The following is a 23842-nucleotide window of genomic DNA, read 5'->3' on the forward strand; positions in this document are numbered from 1 at the left end:
CAGGTCTCTTGACTTCAAGTTCATTATCATTTCTAAATGTTGTGTCTTATCTCTGCTGATAATCTCCACTATCTCTCACCTCATCAGTCCTCTTATAGGTCTCTCTAGTGTTCCTGTTTACCTGTCTCAATTCTTGATGCTGCAGTATTTCTGACCAAGGTGTAAATCTGAACATGTTAACCCCCTGCTTCAGATCCCACAGTGGATGTTTATCGCCTGGCTTTTGCATTTCCAGCCTCATCTCCCCAATCCTTCCCCTTTGTATCCACACTGGACTTTTACAGCACCTCAAACTAGTTTCGAACTTGGGGACTTCTTGCTACATTATTTGCTGTCCTGTCTCCTTTACTGGATCTCTGTGCTCTTCTTAGTGAGAGTTCACATGTCATCTCCCGTAGGCAGCTTCCCTGACACTCCTGCAGCCCAGACTTGTCTCAGCCTGCTCTGTGGTACTTTATCAGTACCTCGATTAGCACGTATCTCACCTGATTGTAATGATTTTTAATATTCTTCTTTTACTCATCCTGTTTCCTTAGTTCAGTGCCTGGAGCCTGGTAAGTGCTTAGTTTGCTTGAGTGAATAAATGAATCAAGGCATGTATTAGTTACTTTTTAAAGCCAGTTTTATAATGAGTTTAATGTGGTTTGAATTGTGTTTTTATATACATACCCACCTTCCCAAGGAGGTGAGGTTTGTAAATATTTGAAGGATAACTCAGAAATGTTATATCCTTTAGTGATAGGATGTTCTCTTTTGAGCTTACGTAATTTTCCAAATTATCTGTAGCAAACATATATTCTTTTGCAGTGAGGAAAATAAGTAATTTTTAAAAGTACCCTTAAATCAGGCAAACCCAAAAAATATAATCAGTTCTGAAACACTAATATATTCATAGATAGATGCCTTCTGATACCTAATTACGTGCATTGTTGTAAAGCAACTGCTAGGACATCACAGCTTTTGTACTGTGCAGATAGTACATGAAGAATTAAATATAAAAGGTTATCAGCCCACTGTGATCTAACCAGCCATACACTGAAGGATAAATGGAAACCCAGGTGCCAACAGCTCTTCAATCTTGGGTTATTTTTCTAAGTCTCACTACAAACCCTCATACCAATATCTAATCATGTTAAATGCACCTTATAATAAGACAAGGCTTAACGCGTTCATAAAAACCTTAGTCGAAGTAAACTTATTCTCTTAAAAGATGAACCCAGAATGCTTTTTAATGACACGAATAATAGAAAGTTCAGACCTGACCTTGGTGCCTTTCATAGGCCTTCCACAGGAATGCCAGTCTAGCTGCCAGTCATGGAAACAAGACTCCACGCAGCTTCCACTCAGGGAATGTCTGTTGACCCTTACAGTGTGCCGGGGACTGTGCTAAATGTTAATGAATCCTGTCACATTTAGTCCCCACTCCAGCCTTGTTCATCTATTCCATAAACATGTAGTTGGGGACTCCTCTTCCCCAGCTTGAGGTGCTTAGGGTGGATCTTGTTCCTGTTTTAGGCGTCAGGAGGGATAAGTTAGCTGAGTGCGAGCTGGAGTTCCACCTCCGTTTGTCTGGCTCTGAACCCATTTTCTTGCTGCTGCATTCCATGCTCCAGTTCCACACACCTTCAGGAAGTCTTGCAGTGTCCTCTGATGTGACCCTAGAGCACAGAAACAAAAGGAAATCACAACAACAAAAAGGTTGAAGCAGAAAAGCAGACAAACTTCTGTGGCTCAGCACGGAGCACAGGAGAGGAGTCGGGAGACAGCGCTGGTGTGTCATTTTTGTGAACGCTGTCCCCATCCAGGTGAGATGCGGCTCTCCTCCACACTTCTCTCGGTGCCTTCGCTTATCGTGGGCTCTCCGTGTGCTCGATTGTTCGGGCGCTGTTCCGAGTACGTGACATGTGTTAGCTCATTTGAACATGATGGGAATGCTCTGAGCCAGGTGTCATTGAAACTTCATTTTGGAGGTGAGGAAACCGAGGCACAAGAAGGTTTAAAAATCTTTTCAGGATTTATAAGTCGATAGTGTCAGGACCAGGACTCGAACTCATGCTGGGTGGCGCCTGGGTCAGAAGCTCTGCACTGCTTTCCTCTTTCTCCATGTCCATCCTTCCGAGATTGCTTGCCTTCGTCCTCACGGCCCCAAATTCTGTCTCCATCCCTGCTCTTCCTTGTGACCTTCAGTGCTCCAATCCTGCCTACCTACTAGGTGGCTGTGCCCGAAAGTCCTGCAGTATATCTAACCCAGCAGGATCCAGATCACTTACTGAAACAAATGCAGTTAGTCCCCAAGCGGTGCCAGGCGTGTTGCAGACAGGAGAGATGAAGCTGTGGAAACCGACAAGATGGCTGCTTTCTTTGGTCTTACTCCTGGTGGTGTGGGAGGACCTGCGGGGACACTAAGGTGGGATGTCCTGGGCCAGGGAACAGCAGAGCCTCTGGGGTGTGGGAGAGGAAAAGCACGGAGGCCGACATATCTGGAGGCAGGTGGGGAGGTGGGGAAAGGCCAGGTGAGGAGACCAGATGGCCTCGGGCCTGGGTGGTGTGACTGGCCGCCTGCTGTAAGGACCCGGCTGTTACTCCGAGTGGCAGGAGGAGACATGGGAGGGTTTGGAGCACAAGTGTAACAGGATGTGACTTCACATGTTAGCAAGGATCCATGTCACGCTGCGCCTCCACCTCATTCGCCCCACTAGTGAGGTCCTCCTCATCTCATTCTTCCAATCGGGAACCTTGTTCTCCTCAATGGCTGCCTGATGTTTCCATTTCCAGTCAGCCCCAGGCCCTGGTCCTCTTCCCTGTTAGAATCGCTCAGACTGTTCCTTCTATTCCAGGCTGGCTGACCTGTCCGAGTTCAGGCCTTCATTTACCTTCCTCCTTGACCGTTTTGCTGTTGTCCTGACTGACGTTTCTTCTGCCCTGTGAGTGCCATCAGAACTGTGCCTCCAAAAATATGACTGACTCACAGCCCCTAGCTTTACACATTTTCTGAGTCTCTCTTGCCTCCTGTAAGGCACTGATGACATGACCCACACCACCTCTCTGGCCTGACGTCCACCTGTTGCCAACATGGCTTCCACCCTGAAGCTTCTGCCACAGAGTGTCTTGCTCCACCTGACCCTGCCCTGCCTTCATCTTTTGTTCCTTTGTGTCTACTCATATTCTCCTCCTCCCCTTCTCTGTCTCCTGATCACTTTACCCTAAAGACCTTCGTTAAAGAATACATATCTAGCAAGGGGTGGTGGCATATGCCTGAAATCCTAGCGACTCTGGAGGCTGGGGCAGGAGGACCACAAATTCCAGGACAGCTTCAGCAACTTAAGTCTGTCTCAAAATAAATAAATAAATAAATAAAAAGGGCTAGGGAGGTAGCTCAGTGTTAAAACACCCCTGCATTCAATTTTCAGCACCAAAACCAAAACAACAAAATTCTGTGTATGCACCAGGGTCTCACCACTTTAAGACCATACTAAAAATCTGACCATTTCTCATTACCTCTGCTGCCTACTCCATGGCCAAAGCCACCGTGACTTCTGTCACAGTTTCCTCCTGACTCTTGCTCTCCTCCATATCTTGTCCGTTTTAATACAGCAACCAGAATGTTTTTTTTTTTTAATGTAAATCAGCTTGTTATACTTCCTTGCTCAAAGCTCATCAATAACTTCTCACCTCATTCATAATAATAAAAAAAAAAATCCCAGGACTGTCCACTCACCTAGAAAGCACCGTAAGCAAGGCCCTGAATTGCTTTCCTCACCCCATTTCCTGCTGCTCCCTGCCTCCCTCTCTGTCTCCTCTTCTGGCTTTGGCGTTCTTACCCTTCCTGGAACCAACCAACCACACTCCTGCCCCACGGCCTGGGCGAACGGTGTTCCCTCTGCCTGGAACTCTTCCCCAGGTCTCTGCAGGCCCTCCCTGGCCACCTTATGTCAAATAGCAAGACTCACCCAAGTAATTCCTGTCCTTCTTACCCACTTATTTTTTTTTTCAGTAGCACTATCACCATCTAAAATACTATATATTTTATTTATTTGTTTGTTTGTTTGTTTCTTTCTTTCTTTATTGTCTGGCTCTTCTTACCAGAATATGAGCCCTAGAGAGCATGTAGATGCTTTATTTTCTATTCCAAGCACCTAGTGTTTTGCAAATAAGTGCTTGTGAGTTATTGAATAAGTGAGGATTTTCCAGATTTCCTTTCTTACTTACCCCCTACTTTTGTAGCAGTGTGCTCATATTTATTTTGTAACACATCCCTCTAACAGTTGTTTTTTATTTCTGTTTATATTGTTAAACTCTGAAATGTTATATAACAAGAACTCTCTTACTTTTATCATTGTATTCATGACACAATGATGCTTTCCACAGTGCCTGGTACATAGCAAGTATTGGCTAAATGTTAAATGAAAAAACAAAATAACACAAACTCTTGAGTGAAAAAATGAGCACCCATCTTTGGGTCACTTTGTACCAAAGAGCTTATTTCACAAGTTTGGCTGTAATAGCCGTAACTGGGCCTGAGCAGTGACTTTAGCAGTGACTTTAGCAGTGTTCCTCCTCTGGGGCATTGCTTAGCCTTGTGCACCTGGAGGCTGCATCAAGGATGTGGTTAGACTTTCAGTCTTGGGATGGCTGCCAAGTTGCCAGCATTTGACAAGAAGAATTATACAGTAAATATTATGACTGATAGTGTACAAGTTGCTATAGCATGCAAAATATAAAGTGTTAGTAGCAAAATATATTAATAGCCAGAGTAGAAATACACTCCCCTGAAATCAGAGCATCCTAACCCTTTTAACTGAAGGGCATCCCCGAGTCACTTAGAGACTATAAATTTTATTTCACTCTACTGAAGGTGAAGTTCCAATGGGTTCATTTAAGTCAGCCTCCCATACACTAAGATCTTCTTCCTTTAACACCATGTCTGACTTACTTTTCTGTAAGGAAAAGTAGAACTTATGTTTTAATGATTTAAAATATGCAGAAATTAAAGCCTAATCTCCAGAGAGCCTAGCATGCCACATCTTTCAGCCATCGATAAGGGCCGGGCATGTTGGCACTTTATACCTCGCATACTTTTCCAATTACTGTTAAACTATGGAATCATCATTTATGCCACAGAATCATTTATAGATCTCAAGAAATATAGCATATGACCGGACAACTACTAATGTAATTTCATGACTGTGTACTCCCTGGAAAAACTAACGGGATTAAATGAAAAAAAAAAATCTACTAACATATTTGAGAATCTGCCAACAGCTGTTCCAAATTATTGTGTGATATCTGATGTTCTGCATATACCTGTCCAAAGTGGAGAATGAACATCTGACAGAATGAACTAGTATTAAATTATTTAATGTTTAGTTCTTATCCAAAGTCACTTCTTGTTCTCCTTAAACTTAACAAGTACTGCATTGCACTTTTGCATGTCAGGTACTAATTTAATCATGTTATAATAAGAAAAGGGCATTTAGGGTGGAGGTTTTCTGTCTTGCATTTTCTTTGAGATAGTGACAAAATTAGCCAGTTATTATATCAGTTGCTCTCATTGTGGTCAAATAAAAATTTCCTAGTGTTGAATAACAGTTCAAATCAGATTCAAATAGAAACAAAAGTTCTGTTGAAGCTTTTTAATAATTCATGATCATCAAAAAGAATTTCCTAGCAAATACAAGAAATGCCATGAAAATTAAGAATTTTTCTTGAGTTTTCTATTTAAAAATATTTTCTACTTTTTAGAAAAATTGAAGATACTATAAATATCAAAAGGAAAAAAATTATAATTATGCCTAGTATACTTTTAATGACATTTTTCTCCAAATCCATTTTTTTTTTTGGTACTGGGGATTGATTGAGCCCAAAGTCCCTTTATCATTGATCTACATTTCCCGCCCTTTTAATTTTTTATTTTAATTTTGAGACAGGTTCTTGTAGGTTGCTTAGAGCCTCACTAAGTTGCTGAGGCTGGCCTTGATCTTGCGATCCTCCTGCGTCAGCCTCCCACCTTTGCTGGAATTGTAGGCCCGTGCTCTGTGCCTGGCTCTAAATCTTTTCTTCTCTAAATCTTTTATGAAACTGGGATTCTTATGTCTATCTTGTTGCTAATTTCTTTATGACCACAGTTTGTTACTTATGTTTTATAAAAGTATGTAAACATTTAAATTTTTTTTGTTGTTGTTGATGACAGACCTTTATTTTATTTATTTATACCTGGTGCTGAGAATCAAACCAAGTGCTTCACACATGCCAGGCAAGCATGCTACCTCTGAGCCCCAGCCCCAGCTTCACAATGTAAACATTTTACAGTTTATTACTTCAGGGTTTCTTTACTTGGATGTATTCTCTCCTCTCTAATTCCCTATTGGAGTTTTTGGTGGTTTTCAGTTTCTAATTATCATAAATAATAACATGATGATATCCTTACAATCTTGTTGCATGTCTCTTTTTCACAATAAATTCTTAGAATAGTTGGATGAAAAGATATGAACATATTTAGGTTCTGAATCTGAAATCTTGCTCAATTAATGTTGATTAAGAAGAGTCTGCCTTGCAGGGTGGCCCTGAAGTGTTATGCCCTGGAGGACTTCAGGACAAGAAATAGATGGTCAGAGGGGAAAGGGACAGGAGAGGTCAGGGGGGGAAAAGTTTTTACTTTTCTATTGTTTTTTTTTTTCTTATTATCATGTTGTGTTTAATGTCCAGGTATTTATATGTGATATTCATCTAGTTATGTGGTTTTTCCAGATTGTTAGGGTTTTAATTTCCCTGTGTTAAATATGTCTTCTTTGGTTTTGAATCCCAATGTATATTGAACAAGAGCAAGTTTTGTGTGTGTGTGTAAATGTGCAAACATTATTTTTAGTATTTTCTTCTTTCCTAGTCCCAGAGGTAATGTCTTGAAAAGCAAGTTTGGGCAAGTTATCATTTCTTCGGTGTTCCATACTAAGGTCCACTCAAGGAACCTTGGAGTTTTTAAGAAAATATGGGGAGATTTCCTTCTGAATCATTGCTAGGTGTACTTTGAGTATAGTGATGCCTGGGGGACTTGCTTAGAAAAATAACCAGTTGTTAAAAACATTTGGTTACTGCTTATGGCTCCGTAATGTTCTGTCTCTGCTTATAGGAATCTGTTGCTTTCTTCATGGGTTGTGCAAATATCATGTCTGTTTTCCAGTTGGGACAAATGTAGTATCCAAACTGTAAATCCTGAGAAGATCCATGACGGTTTCAATGTAGCCCCTGGTGGTATGTCACATGACTTTTCTTTTCACTTGAAATTCATGATCACACACCTCAGATAAGCACTTTGAGAAGAAGGGGCAATCCTGCTGTGTGTACTTAAGGAAATCCTTTTACCAAGTTCAGACTTGACTAAGTCACTTTTTGTCTCGTACTTCCTCTAATTTCCCACAAACCTTCTGTTTCCTGTACTCTGGATCAGACAGAATAGGTTAGATGATGCTGTAGTAACAAATGACCTTCAGATCTCTGTGGTTTTGCACACTTCACATGCTTATTCACGTTGCATACCATTTTTTGCTTGGCAGAGAGCTGCTCATTCAATGAAGTAAGGAATCCAAGTAGTTCCACAGAACAGGTGGTTCTGTGCCAAAGGGAAAGAGTGTTTTAGAAGGTCTTGCACTGGCAACAAAGTACTTCAGGCTGGAAGTGACAACTGTCATTCTTTATTGGACATGTTTCATTCATCATGTGTCTTTTCTCCTACCAAATACCTGAGTCAGTAAAGAATTTTCAACTATATGATAATCTCCAACTAACTGGCTAACTGTAGGTAAAAACCAACCTTGATTCTATAGTGTGAATACTCCGACATGACCAGTCTTAAGCTACCAACATGGTTAACTGAATGAGTAGTTGAGAAGAGATATACACATTAGGTTCTAGTAAATAGATATGGAGAGACTTCTGCATACCACTGGTAGTTAGTCTGTTTTATGATGCTAATAGTAATTGTGTATGTATATGCATATAGGTATATATACATATATTTGTGCACACATATTTTAGTAGAGCTTAATTTCTTTCCTGTTAGATTAAAAAAAAAAACAACTAGTTCCACTATTCCCTCCCCTCTCCCAACTCTAATGGATTGCCTTACAAATCTCTGCATACCCCATTTGGGAGATGGCTGCTTCAGACACTCAAGGTCTTTGCTCCTTTGGTTATTCACCCTGTTTCTGTATTATCAGCCTCCTTCTCTTGAATCATTCCCATGAGTACACTGACAAGCTCTCGTGTCCTCTGGTGACTTCCATCATTAAAGATTACCCTTTGATCAAGCATTCCGCTTTATCAACAGCTTCGTTATTTTATTCCCCTTCTTAGCAAAACTACTCAGAAATCCACACGTGTCATCTCCACTTCCTCCTTTTCATTCTGCTTCATTCTGACTTCTATCCCTACTCCTTTGCTGAAATTGCCCTGGTCATCGTTATCAGTGATTTTCATATTGCTGAATCTAGTGGATAATCTCTGTCCTCATCCCACTTGACCTCATCACAGCTGACAGAGTTGACTACTTCGTCCTTTTTAATATCGTGTTCTCTTTTGGCTTCTGCTTTACTGTACTCTTTGGTTTGCTGCGTGTTCTCCTCGGCTGAGTCTTGTTCTGCAACTCAGGAAGCAATGTTCGCTCTGCTGGGGATCTCAGCCATCTCTAGGCCTTGACAGGCCAGCAGTGTTCTGACAGCTCCCACAAGGAGTCACTTCACCCCACCTTTTCTTCTGACCTCCAGGTGTTACCTCTTGCTATTTCCACTAAAGAGATTTCACAGGTGTCTTTTAGAGTACAGTTCCAGAATGGACCTGTTCATTCTCTCTGTCCTTGTCCCTACTATTTCAGTCTTCCATATTTCCAACAACAACAACAAAAGTGTATTGTTTATTCACTTACTCAATCTAAAACTCTGGAAGTGATCCTTAACATCTTTCCTTTCTTGATCCCTACTTCTAATCCAAAGCACACCCTTTTGCTCTACCTATAAAATATATATTTTATCTATCCATTTATCTATCACCACCTTAATCCAGATTGTCAGTACTTTACTTTTGGATGGTTGTAATAGCACCTAATACAACTTTCCACATTCACATTTGCCTCTTTACAAATCATGCTCTATATTATAACTAAGAGTGAGTTTGTGGTGAGGGGGATGGGGAGGAGTTCTGGGAATTGAACCCAGGATCTCTTTACCAGTGAGCTACACCCCCACCCCTTTTTATTTTTAATTTTGAGACAGTATCTCAGCAAGTTGCTGAGGCTGGCCTCAATCTTGAGATCCTCCTACCTCAGCTTTCCAAGTCACTGGGTTTACAGGTGTGTGCCATTGCACCTAACTAAGTGTTAAATGCATTTATTCACTTCCCTCTGACATCCTCTAATATGCTTTCCCTCAATTCCAGATTCCTCTTTGTGACCTCCAGGATTCTGTTGTGGCCCCTGCTTTCCTCTTCATACTTATTGTGTGTCATTCTGCCTTGGGCTCATGTGCCTTGGCAAAACTGGCCTTTTGGTCTCCAGAACAGACTGGTCTTTCTTCAGTGCCTTTGCATTTTGGGTCTGTCCTTCTATAACTCTTTTAGTGTATCAGGTAGCTTGTGCCTTCTTATCCTGAAGAACTCAGCTTCAATTCCATTTCCTTAGAGAGGTCTTCCCACTTTGGGACAGATTTCCTATTGATTTTTTTTTCTATCCTAAATACTTAACACGGTTTGGGATTGTTTTTTATCATTTATTAACTTGATTTGGTAGAAAGCTCTGTGAGAATTGGAACCTTATTTTTGTCTGGTGTTTGGTTCAGTAAATGTGTTGAATGACAAAATGTACAGAAGAATAAACGGTCTTACCCTGTTTATCATGTAAGTGCTAATGATCAAATAAAGTTACAAAAGGAAGGTATGTCAAAAGTGATGAATACCCCAGTGGTAGGAGGACAGGGTTAATATGCTGATCATGTCTAGGTCCTTCCTTTAGGTCTTAGCTTAAAGCTAAGAACAAATCAGATTAAATTTTATACATTTTTAAATTTAAAATATTGTGCTGTTGTTAAAAAATATGTATTGTATTTTAGAGAACCAGGGACCTCTGGCTGGACTCCAGTTCATATATCAAGTGCTAAGGAGTCAAAATGGTAACTGGAAAGCTAACACACTCCCAAGCTGCACAAAAAAACTCTATGCATTTTTATATTAGGGAAGGGAATTGTTTTATAGCCTTCTCTTCTGGTGACACAAGCAGAGTCATTACAGTTTTCTAGAATTACAGTGGAATACCCTATTTATCCATCTATCCATTTTTTCCATTGATCCATCCACCCATTTCACATTTACTGAGTATATTCTTGACATTAGTTTTATGGTCATGAATGAAATGATTGTGGCTCTTGTGTTCCTGAAACTTAACTTCCCAGGACAAGTGAGTTTTCATTCAGTCGCAGTGTTGAGGAGAGACTGGTCTGCCATTTATTGGGAGACAGTGTAGTCTAATGGCTGAAACTCATTCTCTGGAACCAGCTGGTCTCTTGAGCCCCATGGCTTCTCATTCCAGCTCCAGTATTTACTAGTTGCGTGACTTTGGGCAAGTTTTTAAAACATCTTTGTGCTCCAGTAGTCTTCCCTGTAAACTGGAGATAATATTATGCATAAAGTTGTGAGGAATAAGTCAATGCATATAAATTAGTCAGAGTAACACTCTTCCCTTAATAAATAGATAATAGACAATTAATGAAATTGGTTTTTTCTGGAGATCCAAAGAGATATTAAGGGTGGGGGAAAATGGTCACATAGAGAGCCTGGGAGATCAAAGCCTAAATTATCATTATTTTTATTGATGTTGAAGATTATTAATAGTTTGAACTTGAACTTAAAAAATATTTTTTAAGAATAATGATCTTGAAATCTTTTTTTCCATTTTTTTTTTTTTTGTACCAGGGGTTGAACTCAGGGGTGCCTAACCACTGAGCAATGTCCCCAGTCCATTTGGTATTTTATTTAGGGACAGGGTCTCACTGAGTTACTTAGGGCCTTGCTAAGTTGCTGAGGTTGGCTTTGAACTTGTGATCCTCCTGCCTCAGCCTCCCGAGCCACTGGTATTATAGGTGTACACCCCTGCACCCAGCTTTTTTCCATATTTTTTATTGTTGCATTATAATTATACATAATGGTGGGATTTGTCGTTGCCTATTTCACATACACCGACTATAACAATATAATTTGGTCAATATCATTCTCTAGCATTTCCTCTTTTTTTGCCTTCTGCCTCTCCCTGGTCCCTTTCTTCTACTCTATTGGTCTCCTTTTGATTCTCATGAAACTCCCCCATCTTTCTTTTCCTTTTTCCTGGCTTCCATATATGAGAGAAATTATTAATATGAACAGTTTGAGCTTAAAAATCGTGACTGGAGCATTTTATGACATTTGTCTTAGTCTTTGCTTTTAGGCTAGGGAGATCTGCATCCTATTTAGAAACTGTGCCTAGGAGTTTATTTTTCCCCATTAATGCTTACAGAGTAATGTATCTTTGGAAATGATATAATTATAGCCATCCATAAACATGTTTTCTTTTTTGCTTTGGTTTTGTCTTAGTGGCAGCTGAAATATCCTAAGTTGATTCTCCGGGAATCCGGCAGTGTGTCCGACGAGCTACACAAGGAGGTTCAAGAAGCTTTCCTCACCCTGCACAAACATGGCTGCTTGTTTCGGGACCTGGTTAGGATCCAAGGCAAAGATTTGCTCACTCCGGTATCTCGCATCCTCATTGGCGATCCAGGCTGCACCTATAAGTACCTGAATACCAGGCTCTTTACCGTCCCCTGGCCAGTGAAGGGTTCTAATGTAAACTATGCTGAAGCTGAGATCGCTGCCGCCTGCCAGACCTTCCTCAAGCTCAATGACTACCTGCAGATAGAAACCATCCAGGCTTTGGAGGAACTTGCTGTCAAAGAGAAGGCCAACGAAGATGCTGTGCCAGTGTGTATGGCAGAGTTCCCCAGGGTCGGTATGGGGTCATCCTATGATGCACAAGATGAAGTGGATCTTAAGAGCAGAGCAGCATATAATGTAACTCTGCTCAATTTCATGGATCCTCAGAAAATGCCCTACCTGAAAGAGGAGCCTTATTTTGGCATGGGAAAAATGGCAGTGAGCTGGCATCACGATGAAAATCTGGTGGACAGGTCAGCGGTGGCTGTGTACAGTTATAGCTGTGAAGGTACAGTCTGCTCTGGGAAAAAGCATCCCTGATTATAATATGACCAGAGTTGCTTAGGCTCTGGAGATATACATACATGTGCGTGCGAGTGTGTGTGTTTGTGTGTGCATCCATGTATATGTGTTTGTGTTGTATGTCCTTTTAGGCTTGTCTCGTCTGTGTGTCTGCAGAATATGCCTCTTTCTCACCGAGCTGTGCTGTCTGGCCCATTGTTTTACTGTATGCAGAACATTTTCACGTGTAAGCACTACTGTCACTTTGTCTTTCCCATGCCCAGGAGAGCAGCATCTTGGATTCACACAGCTGACTGCTTTTCTCTAACACTCAACATAGATTCTACGGTTGCTATAATTAACTTGCTGATAAAGGGCTGGGAAAACAGAAATCTGTCAAATCTTTCCACGTTCTCACAGGTGCACATTTCTTGTCTTGCCAAAATATTTTATTATGGTTGACATCATTATCTTGATGGGCGTATTTTGTCGAGTATGGACTTGTTCTTGGCTTCATACCATTTTTTCTACTGTCCCTCCTTGCCAGAAGCAGTTGAAGGTACCTTGTGTAAGCAGCCTTTCCTCTATTTTCAGGAAACTCTCTAGCCCCAACCCAGTTCTGCAGTTTTAGACCTCATAAGGTTGCTGTGGGCCACTTGTTCTTGTGTTTTCTAAAAGCTCATCACCTTGAAACAAAGGTCACAGGCTATCGTTTAGTGGCCTCGCCAGATTTTCCTTCTGTTGTTTATTTCTATGCTAGTCCCCATAGTTTATTGGAACAGGGTTACCAAAATGTACTTGAATGTATGGAGGGCAGTGTGGCCATTGCAGTACAAGATATAGTGTTAGCTTCTCTGCCTGTTTTTTTGTGAAAGGTATTTGGAAAGCAAGAGTTCTAGATAATCTTTCAGCGAATAAACTGGAACTTTTCAAGGACAAAAATTTTATTGTTATTTTAGGACAACTCTAGGGTCTTATTGGACTTTGTTACTTGTTTGCTATTTACTAAAATGACTGTTTTGAAAAAAGGGATTATATGGACGAAAAAAAATCTCATAGTACTCTTAAGTTGCTTACAATTTCTCAGTCTCAGAAAATTTCTCCAGGATAATTAATATCTTTTCTAACTTTACCTTGTTTTCAGTCTAAAACAAGGAACTAGTTCAGCACTTAGAAATTTCACCTGTATCCTTGGCATCTCAAATGGTGATGCTGACCTAAGAAAATCCCTTGAAGGGATTCATTGCTGTCCTAATGGAAAGAACCGAAATCTTCTGATCTTTAATAAGGTCTTGCCAGGGATTTTAGACCCATCACGTCCAAGAACTCTGATGTTAGAACAATGGAGTTTGTTAGTTTCTTTCTTAAGAAGGCAGCTCTCTGAAACTGCAGTAGTGGCATGTGATAGCATGGACTGCTACAAGGGTGTCTTTGTGCTCTGATTTATTCTCAGCCCTGCAGTTTAATAGTTCTATTGTACTCTCCTTGCGTGGGTGATCAAATAGATTTTGAAACCTAGAATCTCTTTCAGAAAGGAATTAAAATTTTTAATGAATAGTTTCTATGGTCTGGAGTAGTTAAAAGACTGATAAAGCATACAAATATAAATCACATATAAATAGAGAAATGTTTATACTTGCAATTATCATCTTCAAGAGGGAACTACAGAATTTCAATCTGTAAGAGCTGTGTAATTCCTTTGTTCCCTTAACTCCCGACAGCACTGGGAGCTTCTGTTTATTGAATACCTACTGTGTGCCAGGCACTATTATAAGCATTTTACATGTTTAAACTCATTTTATCTTTTTTTTTTACAACAACACAGTGAACAAAGGAGCAACACAGTTCAGTCATACTTTGCATAATGATGTTTTGATCAATGATATATTTATGCCAGCTGGTTCTGTAAAATGGTAATGGGGCTGAAAAATTCCTGTTGCCTAGTTACTTTGTAATATTGTAGCTCAGTGAATTACTAAAATGTTTGTGGTGACACTGGTGTAAGCAAACCTATAGAACTGACATTCAGATAAAAGAACAGCATACTGCAGGCTTGGTGTGGTGGCACACGTCTGTAATCCCAGCTATTCAGGAAGCTGAGGCAGGAGGATTGCGAGTTTGAGACCAGTGTGGGCAACTTAGTGAGATTTTGTCTTAAAATTTAAAAATAGAAAGGGCTGGGGATGAGCTCAGTGCTAAAATGCCCTTGGGTTCAATTCCCAGTATTGCAAGAAGAAGAAGAAGAAGAAAATACATATACAATATTATGAACATAATAGTTGATGATGATAATAAAAGACTATTACTAGTTTATGTATTTATAGTACTATACTTTTTATGGTTACTTTAGAATGTATTCTTTTTACTGATTAAAAAAAGTTTAAAACACTATCTTTTAGAAGTTTAAAACTCTGTTAAGCTGGCAGTAGCTTTACACATTTTGTGTTCACCCCATCGCTTGATTGCATTGAGGCCTCGTGGACTGGATGGCCTGTACCGTCTAGGTTTGGGTAAGTACACTCAGTGACAAGGGATAATGTTTAGTTCTCTGGCCTCCTTATAATCCTGCCAGAACTGTGGGAAGGTTGGACTTGCATTTGGGTTAAAATCCTGGATGGGGCTTGGTAGGGCTTGACTGGACTGTTTTCATGTCTTTGAACATATTTGTTGAGCAATTGCTCAGGGAAGTTCAGTGAGCTATTCCAGCCAGTATGGGATCCAAGGGTTAGTACGATGCTCTCTTGGCCTTGGGAGAATAGGTGATACATATAGGTATGTTCTTGTGATTATAATTATACAGTTGTGAAGCTGTAGATCAGGAAGAGACTTTTGAAATCACCTAATTCTAGCCTCTGGCGGGAAGTCAGGAATCAGCTTTTCCAAGGTCACATAGTTACTTAGTGACAAGAGCAGGGATGTCAGTTGGAGAGTGTTGCTTGCCACTAGAGAGGATTGCGTAAAATGCATTGGGAGTTCAGATTCAGAAGTGATTACTTCCTGCTGAAATTAAATTCAGTTGAAGCTTAAGATCTTTCAGGTCTTGACTCTCAATACCTTTTCCCAAGGAAATCTTCTTGTAGATTTATAATGAGCCAATCATCCCTCTTTGGTTTATTTTCATGAGTAGAGGTCATTGAGAAGTAATTTGTATAGGATATGTGTAATTATATACTAAATTCGTTGGCTTTCACATGCATTTCTAGTTAATAGATATCTCCAGAAGGAAGATTGAAATGGTACAATTTTTAATCAGGAATGGCTTCAGGGAACCATATGTAAATAGGCAAAGTATTTGATTTTCCTATTCCAGCTTTGTGGGCAATTGCTTGTTACTCCTAGCTGTAAAAAGCAAATTTTAGCAGGAAAGGCATTAAAAATCCATTGTTTAATATGGCCTAGCACCTTGTTCTTTGACTGGAACACCTTCAAAAACATCACTTAGACAGTAACTATTGGTTGTCATTTTTGTTTCTTTGTTCAGAAAGAAATAGTTTCAGTGATATTGTCTTTATAAGAGAAACAATTCTTAAGATTTTTAATAGTGCCAAGTATCTCCTACATCTCCAGATATCCCATGAAAGGCCAAATGTTTCTTGTTGAGTATGTGATAGGCTCGAAAATAGGGACTTGCCAGTAATTTCCTTGGAACTCTAGGATTCCCATGATTCTCCTTTCTCTATTTGGGAAAAGTTGAATTTTCTTAAGGAGGGAAATCTGGTCCCATAATTCTTGAATCTCTGTTTTGAAACAAGTAGCTCTATGTCCGTTAGTGCATCACTGAGATCACAAAAAACTAGATTATAATTACAGCTAAGGGTTTTGGAGCATTCATAATCTTAAAAACATGTTGATATTTAAGTTTTTCTGCACCTATCAGCATCCTTAAGGTCTCAAAACTCATTTGATTTAGGTTTATTTTATTACATCATGCTGTAGTTTGCCAGTTATTTTTAACATCATTTATACTGCTCAGTTAAACTCACTCTGTCCTACAAATCACTTTTCCCCCCTGTGAAATTATTTATTCATTAATCGCTTTTGCCAAGAGTAGTTCTAGAAATTGAGTGTGTGACAGTGAACCCAATGGACAGAAATTCCTGCCCTCATTGATCTTTACATTCTAGCAAGAAGAGACAAAATAAGTAAGTAGGTTGTGCAACAAAAGTGGGGGAAAGGCTTGCAGTCTTACATCACAGAGTCAAGCAGGGCCTCATTCAGAAAGTAGCATTTGAGCAAAAACTAGAAGGAACAAGTCACGTGGAAATTTGACGGAAGGGAGAGAACGGTCTAGTAGAGGGAACATGAAATGCAAATGAAACTCCATAGAACATGAGTGGGGTGTTTCAGAAGCAGCAGTGTGAACAGGATGGAGTATGACAAGGGGGAATCCAGACATGAAGACAGAGAGGCAGGGGATGGAGGGCAGAAGGCGGGCCTTGTCACGTCTAGTACAAAGTACCAGGCTTGTGCGTGGTGTCAGATAAGGAACCACTGGAAAAAAGAAGAGTGGCAAAATTTCAATGCTAGTGAGAAAGGAAGACCAGCAATGACATTTATTGCCATTTTCTAGAATTTTCTATAAATGGAATTACATATAGTTTATAATATAATGGTTTTTTTTTTGTCTAGGTCCCTTTATTTAACATAATCATTTTGAGATTCATCCACGTTGTTGCTTGTATCAATAGTTCATCCCTTTTTTACTCTTCTTTATTATATATATACACACACACACCCATATGTGTGACTTAGAATTGTAATCATTTTTTAAGTGTAGATTTCAGTAGCATTAAGTGCATTCACATTGTCATGCCTCCATCACCATTATCCATCTCCACAACTTTTTCATTGTCCTGTGCTGAAACTGTGGCCATTGAACCGTGACTCCCCAGCCACCCTTCTCTTATCCCCTGGTAACCCTGTTCCACTTTCTGCCCTTATGTATGTGACTACTCCAGGTTCCTCATATAAATGGAATCACACCACAGTTGTCCTTTTGCGTCAGGCTTTATTTCACTGAATATACCATCTTCAAGGTTTGTCCATTTTATAGAGCATATCAGTATTTCACTTATTATTACGGTGAAAACTGATACTCCGTTGTTTATTTATCCGTTTATCTATCAATGTTGTTTTCATCTTTGGCTGATGTGAATAATGCTCCAGTGTACATTAATTGCTTTCAGTTCTTGTGTATGCACTGTACACGCAAGTGATATTGCTGGACTAGATGGTAATTCTGCTCTCACTCTTTTGAGGAACTGCCCTACTATTTTCCCCAGCAAAATAGCACTATTTTATATTCCCACCAATAATGCACAAGAGTTCTTAATTGCTCTCCATTGAAGCCAGCACTTTTTATTTTCTGTCTTTTTTTTTTTTTATTATAAGCCTTTCTATTGAGTGTGAAGAGTATCTCATTGGGGTTTCGGTGTACATTTTCCTAATATTTAATGATGTCGAGTATCCTTTCATATGTTTATTGGCCTTTTTTATATCTTCTCTGGAGAAATGTCTATTCACATCCTTTGCCTGTTTTCAAATTAGGGCTTTACAAGTTCTTTAAGTATTCTAGATATATCCCTTAACAGACATGTGATTTGCAATAATGTGATTCTCCAAGAATGGCTGGATCTTTAATGATATCTTGGTATGATGGGCAAAGGGTAAGCAGGCAAATTGGAGTGGAACAGACTTTACTATTTATAGCATTAATTGGGTATTTGGATTCTGTACTATTGATTGACATAATTTGTATTGATATTAATTAGTTGTGGGCTCTTAGGCAAGTTACTTAAATTCTTTGTGATTATGTTTTTTCATGTGTGAAATAGTGATAAGTACAGTGCCCACCTCAGGATTGTTAGGATTAAATACAAGTATTTAATATAAAATGTAATGTATTTATATGTAAATAGAATATAAAGATAAGGACATAACCACAGTGTTTAGCATGCAGTAAGCATTCAATAAGTGTTAGTTATTTTTAGTTTTTATTAAAATTTAGTACATTTGGGCTGGGGTTGTAGCTCAGTGGCAGAGTGCTTGCCTCGCATGTGTAAGGCACTGGGTTAGATCCTTAGCACCATGTAAAAATGAAACAAATAAAGGCATGTTGTCCATTTACAGCTACAATTTTTTTTTAAATTAGTACATTTATATAATTTTTTAAGTTGTTGAAAAAAAGGTTTTTTTATATCTTTATTTATTTTTATGTGGTGCTCAGGATTGAACCCGGTGCCTCACATGTGTGAGGCCGGTGCTCTACCACTGAGCTACAACCCCAGCCCTGCATTTATATAATTTTTTAAAAGTCATATTTTAATACTTTCTTTTTGAAAAGAAAATAGCAGTTATCCATGCCCCTCTCCTCAGTTCCACTTCCCTAGAGCTGGTCTTTCTCCTCTGTTTTTTCAGGTAGGGGATAATGTGCCTGCATTGTTTTGAGAATTGTCTGTGAACTTCCTAATATGGAAGGTGAGGGTTTACTTAGTTTTCTTTCTCTCCCTGTCTGTGCATGCACACTCTTCTGATTTCCTTCTATTCTTACTGCAGATATTTTGTAATTTTGATTGTATTGGCATTCAGCCTTCATGTGCATGAACATGCTGTTCTGAGAGTGTAATAGTTTGTGATCAGTTGATCTTTTCTTGCCAACTTGTAATTTCTTCTTCTGTTAATACTGGTCTTGCTTTTTGTCTGTTTTTGATGTACTTAGGACCACTTAAATCCCAGACTCTCTACTAGTCATCTGAATCTCCTCTCAAGACCTTCAGGACAGTTAGATCTTTTGTTGATTTGTTGTCTTGGAGAAATGTCTTCCAAAATTGTCTCATCTGTCTGGTCATGACTGATTGCCTTCTCTGCCGGATGGACAGCAGCCCCTTTTAAATATCTCTTCTTCTTAACCCATAAGTTTCTTTTCGCTTCTCTCTTATGGGTTCTTCAGACTCCTGCATTCTCTGTCGTTCTATTTCCTTCTGTGTTTCTTTATTTTGGTGGAGTATGTCCTCAGTCACTCTTGAGAAAAAGTTCTTAGGAGGAAATTTTTGAGATCATGTATATTTTGAATTATTTTTACCTTGACATATGTATAGACTTTGAGTTTGAAAATCTTGGTGGGAAATAATTTTCCTTCAGAATTTCAAGGACATGGTGCTACTATTGTTTATCTTACTCCTATGGAGGATTCTGACTTTTCTTCATCTTTTATGTCAGTTTTTTTGGGGATTTTTTTTCCTAATGTTTTACAACATTGCAGTGATATTTTTCATGTATTACGCTGGCATTTTGTAGGCTTTTCAATCTGGAAACACATGTGCTTCAATTGTGGAACATTTTCTTGAGTTACTTTGTCAAATATTTCTTCCTTCCCAATTTTTTCTTCTCTCTGGAATCCATATGATTTGGTTGTTGAGTCTTCTCTTTTCTTACTTATTCCTTTATTTTCAATCTTTTTGAATATTTCAATAGACTCTGTAAGAGAAACTTTATCGTCTAATCCACTTAGTTTTTAAAAAATTATTGACCTATAAGCCATAAATATTCAGCTTGGTAGATTGCCACTAAGTGAACATATCTGTTTACCTAGCTCTCCTATTAAGAAATAAAACATACACACATCTCAGAAGTCTTCTCTTCTAGTGTCTACTTCTCCCTAATAAATACTAAATAAAGAATTATAAATAAAAAATAAATACTGTCCCAACTTCTAAAACTAGATCAAGTTTTATTCACATTTGAATTAAATTGGAAGCTCACTGGGGCATGGTTTGCATCTTGATGCCTCTTTATATGTGCATAGAACAGAAAATGAGTATTTGGTGTCCAAAGTCAGAAAGTCTTTGTTGTTCTTGAGGAGTTTGTACTACTGGGCTACAGTGTAGACACAGTTGTAGAAACTCTTGGTTTCTGCAACTGTAATCTTCATTCAGTTTTAGGATTCTGTTGGTAGCAAACAATTGGACCTAAAAAAATTTAATTTTAAGAGGTAAGGAATTTTCTCAATACTAGGATATTTCACTGGATTCAGGTGGACCTTGTTTTAACAATAATGATATAACCAGTTTCCAATGTCATCCCTTTTATTTTTTGGCTTTACTTTAGCTCCTGGCTTCCAAATGACTGTCCCTGTCTTTTGTGGCCATGGTCTTCCTTTTTGTAAGAAGTGGGATTGAGGGATCACCCAGCGTGGTTCTGGTCTTCAGTATAGGTCTCTTCTTGTAGGTCTCCATCATTCCCTTTGCACCTTCCTGGGGCTGCCCAAGGAACCTCATGAGCTCTGGTTTGGAGAATGTATTGTTTGAAAAGTGTCACTGCTTCTTTTCCTTATTTTATATTTGACTTCATCTAATATGATTTTGAAGCTTTAGCCAGGGGCCCTCAAAGCAATTTTTCTCTCCTTTCTCACTTCGCTTTTCCCCCTAAGTCCATGAAACGTGATGTAATGAGGTTCTACTATATATGTGAATATTTTTATCTTACATTTTTTTTATCCCAAATGCTTAATCTGAAAACTGACAGAGCCAGACATCATGTTGAAGGGCTTTAGGTTTTTTTTTCCATAAAGAGTTTTCAATATTTCACCTAAAATCCCAGAAAACTTATAATTAATTTTACAATTTATCTCTGTCAAGGGACTTCATTTGTCCCGAATTGCCTGTTTCCAGGCAGCTGAAAGCAGCTTCTTGTTATAGAGTCTGAGTTGGGATTGATATTTTTTTCCCCCTTCAAACTTTTCTAAATTCTCTGCATTTCTTCAGACCATTCATTCTTGGGTAGCTGAGAAAGGAGCATATACCGTATCAGCAGCAGGCTTCTCTCCTTTTCCATCTTAGTCCATCAAGGAAAGCATTTTATAAATTGTAGAATTTCGGCAGGGAGCCTTCTCCTTGGGTACCCTTTCTAGCTTAGGGATAAAGCTGTTCTAAGTGCTTCCTCAGTGCTCTCCAGCTTATGCACAACCCATTTGTCATTGCTTTGGGAACTGGTCCAGAAAAAAAGTACACCAAGTCTGCCCATGAAGTTTGGACTTTCCCAGGGGTCATTCTCAAAAGCAGATGTGACCTGTGAGAAAATCTTCAGTGTCTGTGGCTTTCTGTATAAATCCAGATTCCTTACTGTGGTTCCCCAAATCCTCCATGTCCTGGTCTCTCCCTGATTTTTCAGCATCTTCTCCTATGAATCCATGTTCTTCATGTGGCCCTCTTGCAATCCATAATGGATTCTGTTTTTGTACACACATCATGCCATTTTTCTTCTAATGTGTCTTCTCAACCTTTCATCTTTCTCTTTTACCTTCTGTCTCCCTCCAGTTTTTAAAATAGACCTCATCCCAGACAATGGACTGTAACAGATTAGTACTGGCCAAGAAGACAGCATTAGGCTGAGCCTAATGGTGTCTACCAGCTGGGCACCTTTAACTTTTGAGTTTCTCTTGCTTCCAGATCTGGAACATGGATAGGAAAGGATTGCTGTGTAAACCCCTCGGGGTATGGAATCAAGGAAATAGAGAGGGCTGGGGATGTAGCTCAGTTGGTAGAGTGCTTGCCTTGCATGCACAAGGCCTGGGTTCAATCCCCAGCATCACACACACACACACACACACACACACAAAAAAAAAAAAAAAAAAAAATCCAAAAAGGAAATAGAGAATATAATTGTAAAATAGAGTCTTAGAAGTCTTATCTCTTGACCAAGAAAAGGTCAAGAAATGGACCAAAATTTGTGATGAATGTATACTTATATAAGAGAGAGATTATACTGTATTGACATACAGTTTCACTTAAGCATATTGTTAACTATGGTACACTTTTTTTGTAATGTATCTTATTTGATTAGCATTGTAATCTCTACTGTCATGCTATGGCTTCTGTCTTTGTTTCCTCTATAACTGGTTGCATATAACTTTATAAATGTAAACCAAATATTGGATGACATGTATCCTTAATTAAATTGAATACATTTTTTTCCCCTCAGAAACTAGTTAGCATAAAAGATTTAAACTATTTTCTCTTTGGGAAGTTCTGGACATTTTAAACTTGACTTGAAAACTTCGTGTTCTTTTGTATTTTGTCACATCGTTTACTTCTCTAACAGTTTGGTTAATGGGAGCTGGGAATGTACTAAACACACTGAGCCACTTAAAATCCTTCCAATTTTACTGAGGCTTAAAGGCAAGCAGGGACCCATTGCCTCTGCTTGTTTCCAAAATAACATGGGGCAAGAGTAATCAGTTGCAGTTGCTATAGATAATTACAAGTTGATTTCACTGAGAAAGTGAGCAGCACTATACTTACGTAATAAAAAATTTATCAGACCTACAACTTCTCTCCTTCCTATGGAGCCCAAGCGGGGAAAACCCTCAACAAAACATCATTTTAATGAGCACATTTCAAAGGTGCTGGATTTATGGGAGACATCGGGAAACACTGATTGCAATTGCTGTCTCTGATTGTCGTTCAGACTTTATTGGTGCCAGATTGAGAAGAGTGCCAAGATGAAAATGAGAGGGAAAGTAGTCAACCAGCCTGTTAGCCTCTAAAGATAGCCACTGACTAGAAAATCCATACTCAGTGGCGTTAAAACCACCCCAAACTCACTGACTGTGTAGTTTGAAGAATCATTTATTTTTAAAGTTATCATTGAAATATTTGTTTTTCTTGTGTCATTTGCTATGTCCATTGTTATTTGGGCCTTGGAGTCTGACAAATAAAAACATGATTTCTCAGATCACTATTCTTTTGCTAAATTGATCTGGGTATCTACTAATTTTAGCATTAATTTTTTTTTATTATGTTGTATGGTGTTATTAGTCATATTACACCATTATTTGGCCTCAGCTTTCACATTAATTATAAATATCAAAACTTGAAGAGATTGGCAAGTGTTTTCTGTAAAGGGGTGAATACTAAATATTTTCAGCATTGTAGGTCTTGTAGTTTATGTTTTAGCTACTCAACCTTTGCTGTCATGTGGGAAAACAGCCACAGTATGTAAAAGAGTGAGCATGACTATGTTCCAATTAAACGTTATTGACAAAAGCAGGTCATAGGCCCAGTTTGCCTGTGGGCTCTGTGTCCCAGCTCTAGAGCAGGTTCACAGATGTTTCTGTAGGGTGCAGGCAGGGACCACAGATGAGTGAAGTGAATTTGCTGATTGAGGACAGTTTGCCTTGTCTGAAGTGGGCAGCTTCTTCTTACCTATAGCCTTTTGTGGCTGGTTCATGAATGCCAGATCTTGTAATTCAAGAAGAGCTGGGAATTTGGATTTTTATGCAGAGTACTTTTATCAGTTGCTACCAATTTAGATTTCTTAAGGAAATACAGAACAAGTAAAGCTACATACCTTTGTGAGTTCTGTTCTGCTTTGCAGTCTCTAGTATAACAAATTCTGGTATTTTCGAGTGCTATGCATAACACTATTTGTAACTGTGTGTTATGTATAAAAAGGAACTGCAGGAGGAATGCCATCAGACGTGGACAGCAACTGTGTAGTGCAGATACTGCCATGGACCCTTTTAGTGTCCATGACGGACACCAGTAATTGATTATACCACTCTTTCCACCTAAGCCTGGAGAAAGTTTTGAAATCTTCTCTACTAGGGCTCAAAAAACCT

At 39.1% G+C, this 23842-nt stretch overlaps 1 protein-coding gene and 1 non-coding gene across 4 annotated transcripts in view; both read left to right on the forward strand.

Moving 5' to 3' along the window:
• Nucleotides 1-23842, forward strand: part of Fto (FTO alpha-ketoglutarate dependent dioxygenase) — a 366796-nt gene that overhangs the window by 97877 nt on the left and 245077 nt on the right. For all 3 annotated transcript variants that reach the window (XM_078032323.1, XM_005318182.5, XM_078032324.1), the window contains exon 3: nucleotides 11608-12232. In XM_078032323.1, the coding sequence (XP_077888449.1) occupies nucleotides 11608-12232 (625 nt within the window). The remainder of the gene's footprint in view (nucleotides 1-11607; nucleotides 12233-23842) is intronic.
• Trnaa-ugc (transfer RNA alanine (anticodon UGC)) lies at nucleotides 21745-21817 on the forward strand. Its single transcript has one exon. It is a non-coding gene; the product is annotated as a tRNA-Ala (tRNA).

This window comes from Ictidomys tridecemlineatus, chromosome 15 (genome assembly GCF_052094955.1).
Source record: "Ictidomys tridecemlineatus isolate mIctTri1 chromosome 15, mIctTri1.hap1, whole genome shotgun sequence".
NCBI classification, from domain to species: Eukaryota; Metazoa; Chordata; class Mammalia; order Rodentia; family Sciuridae; genus Ictidomys; species Ictidomys tridecemlineatus.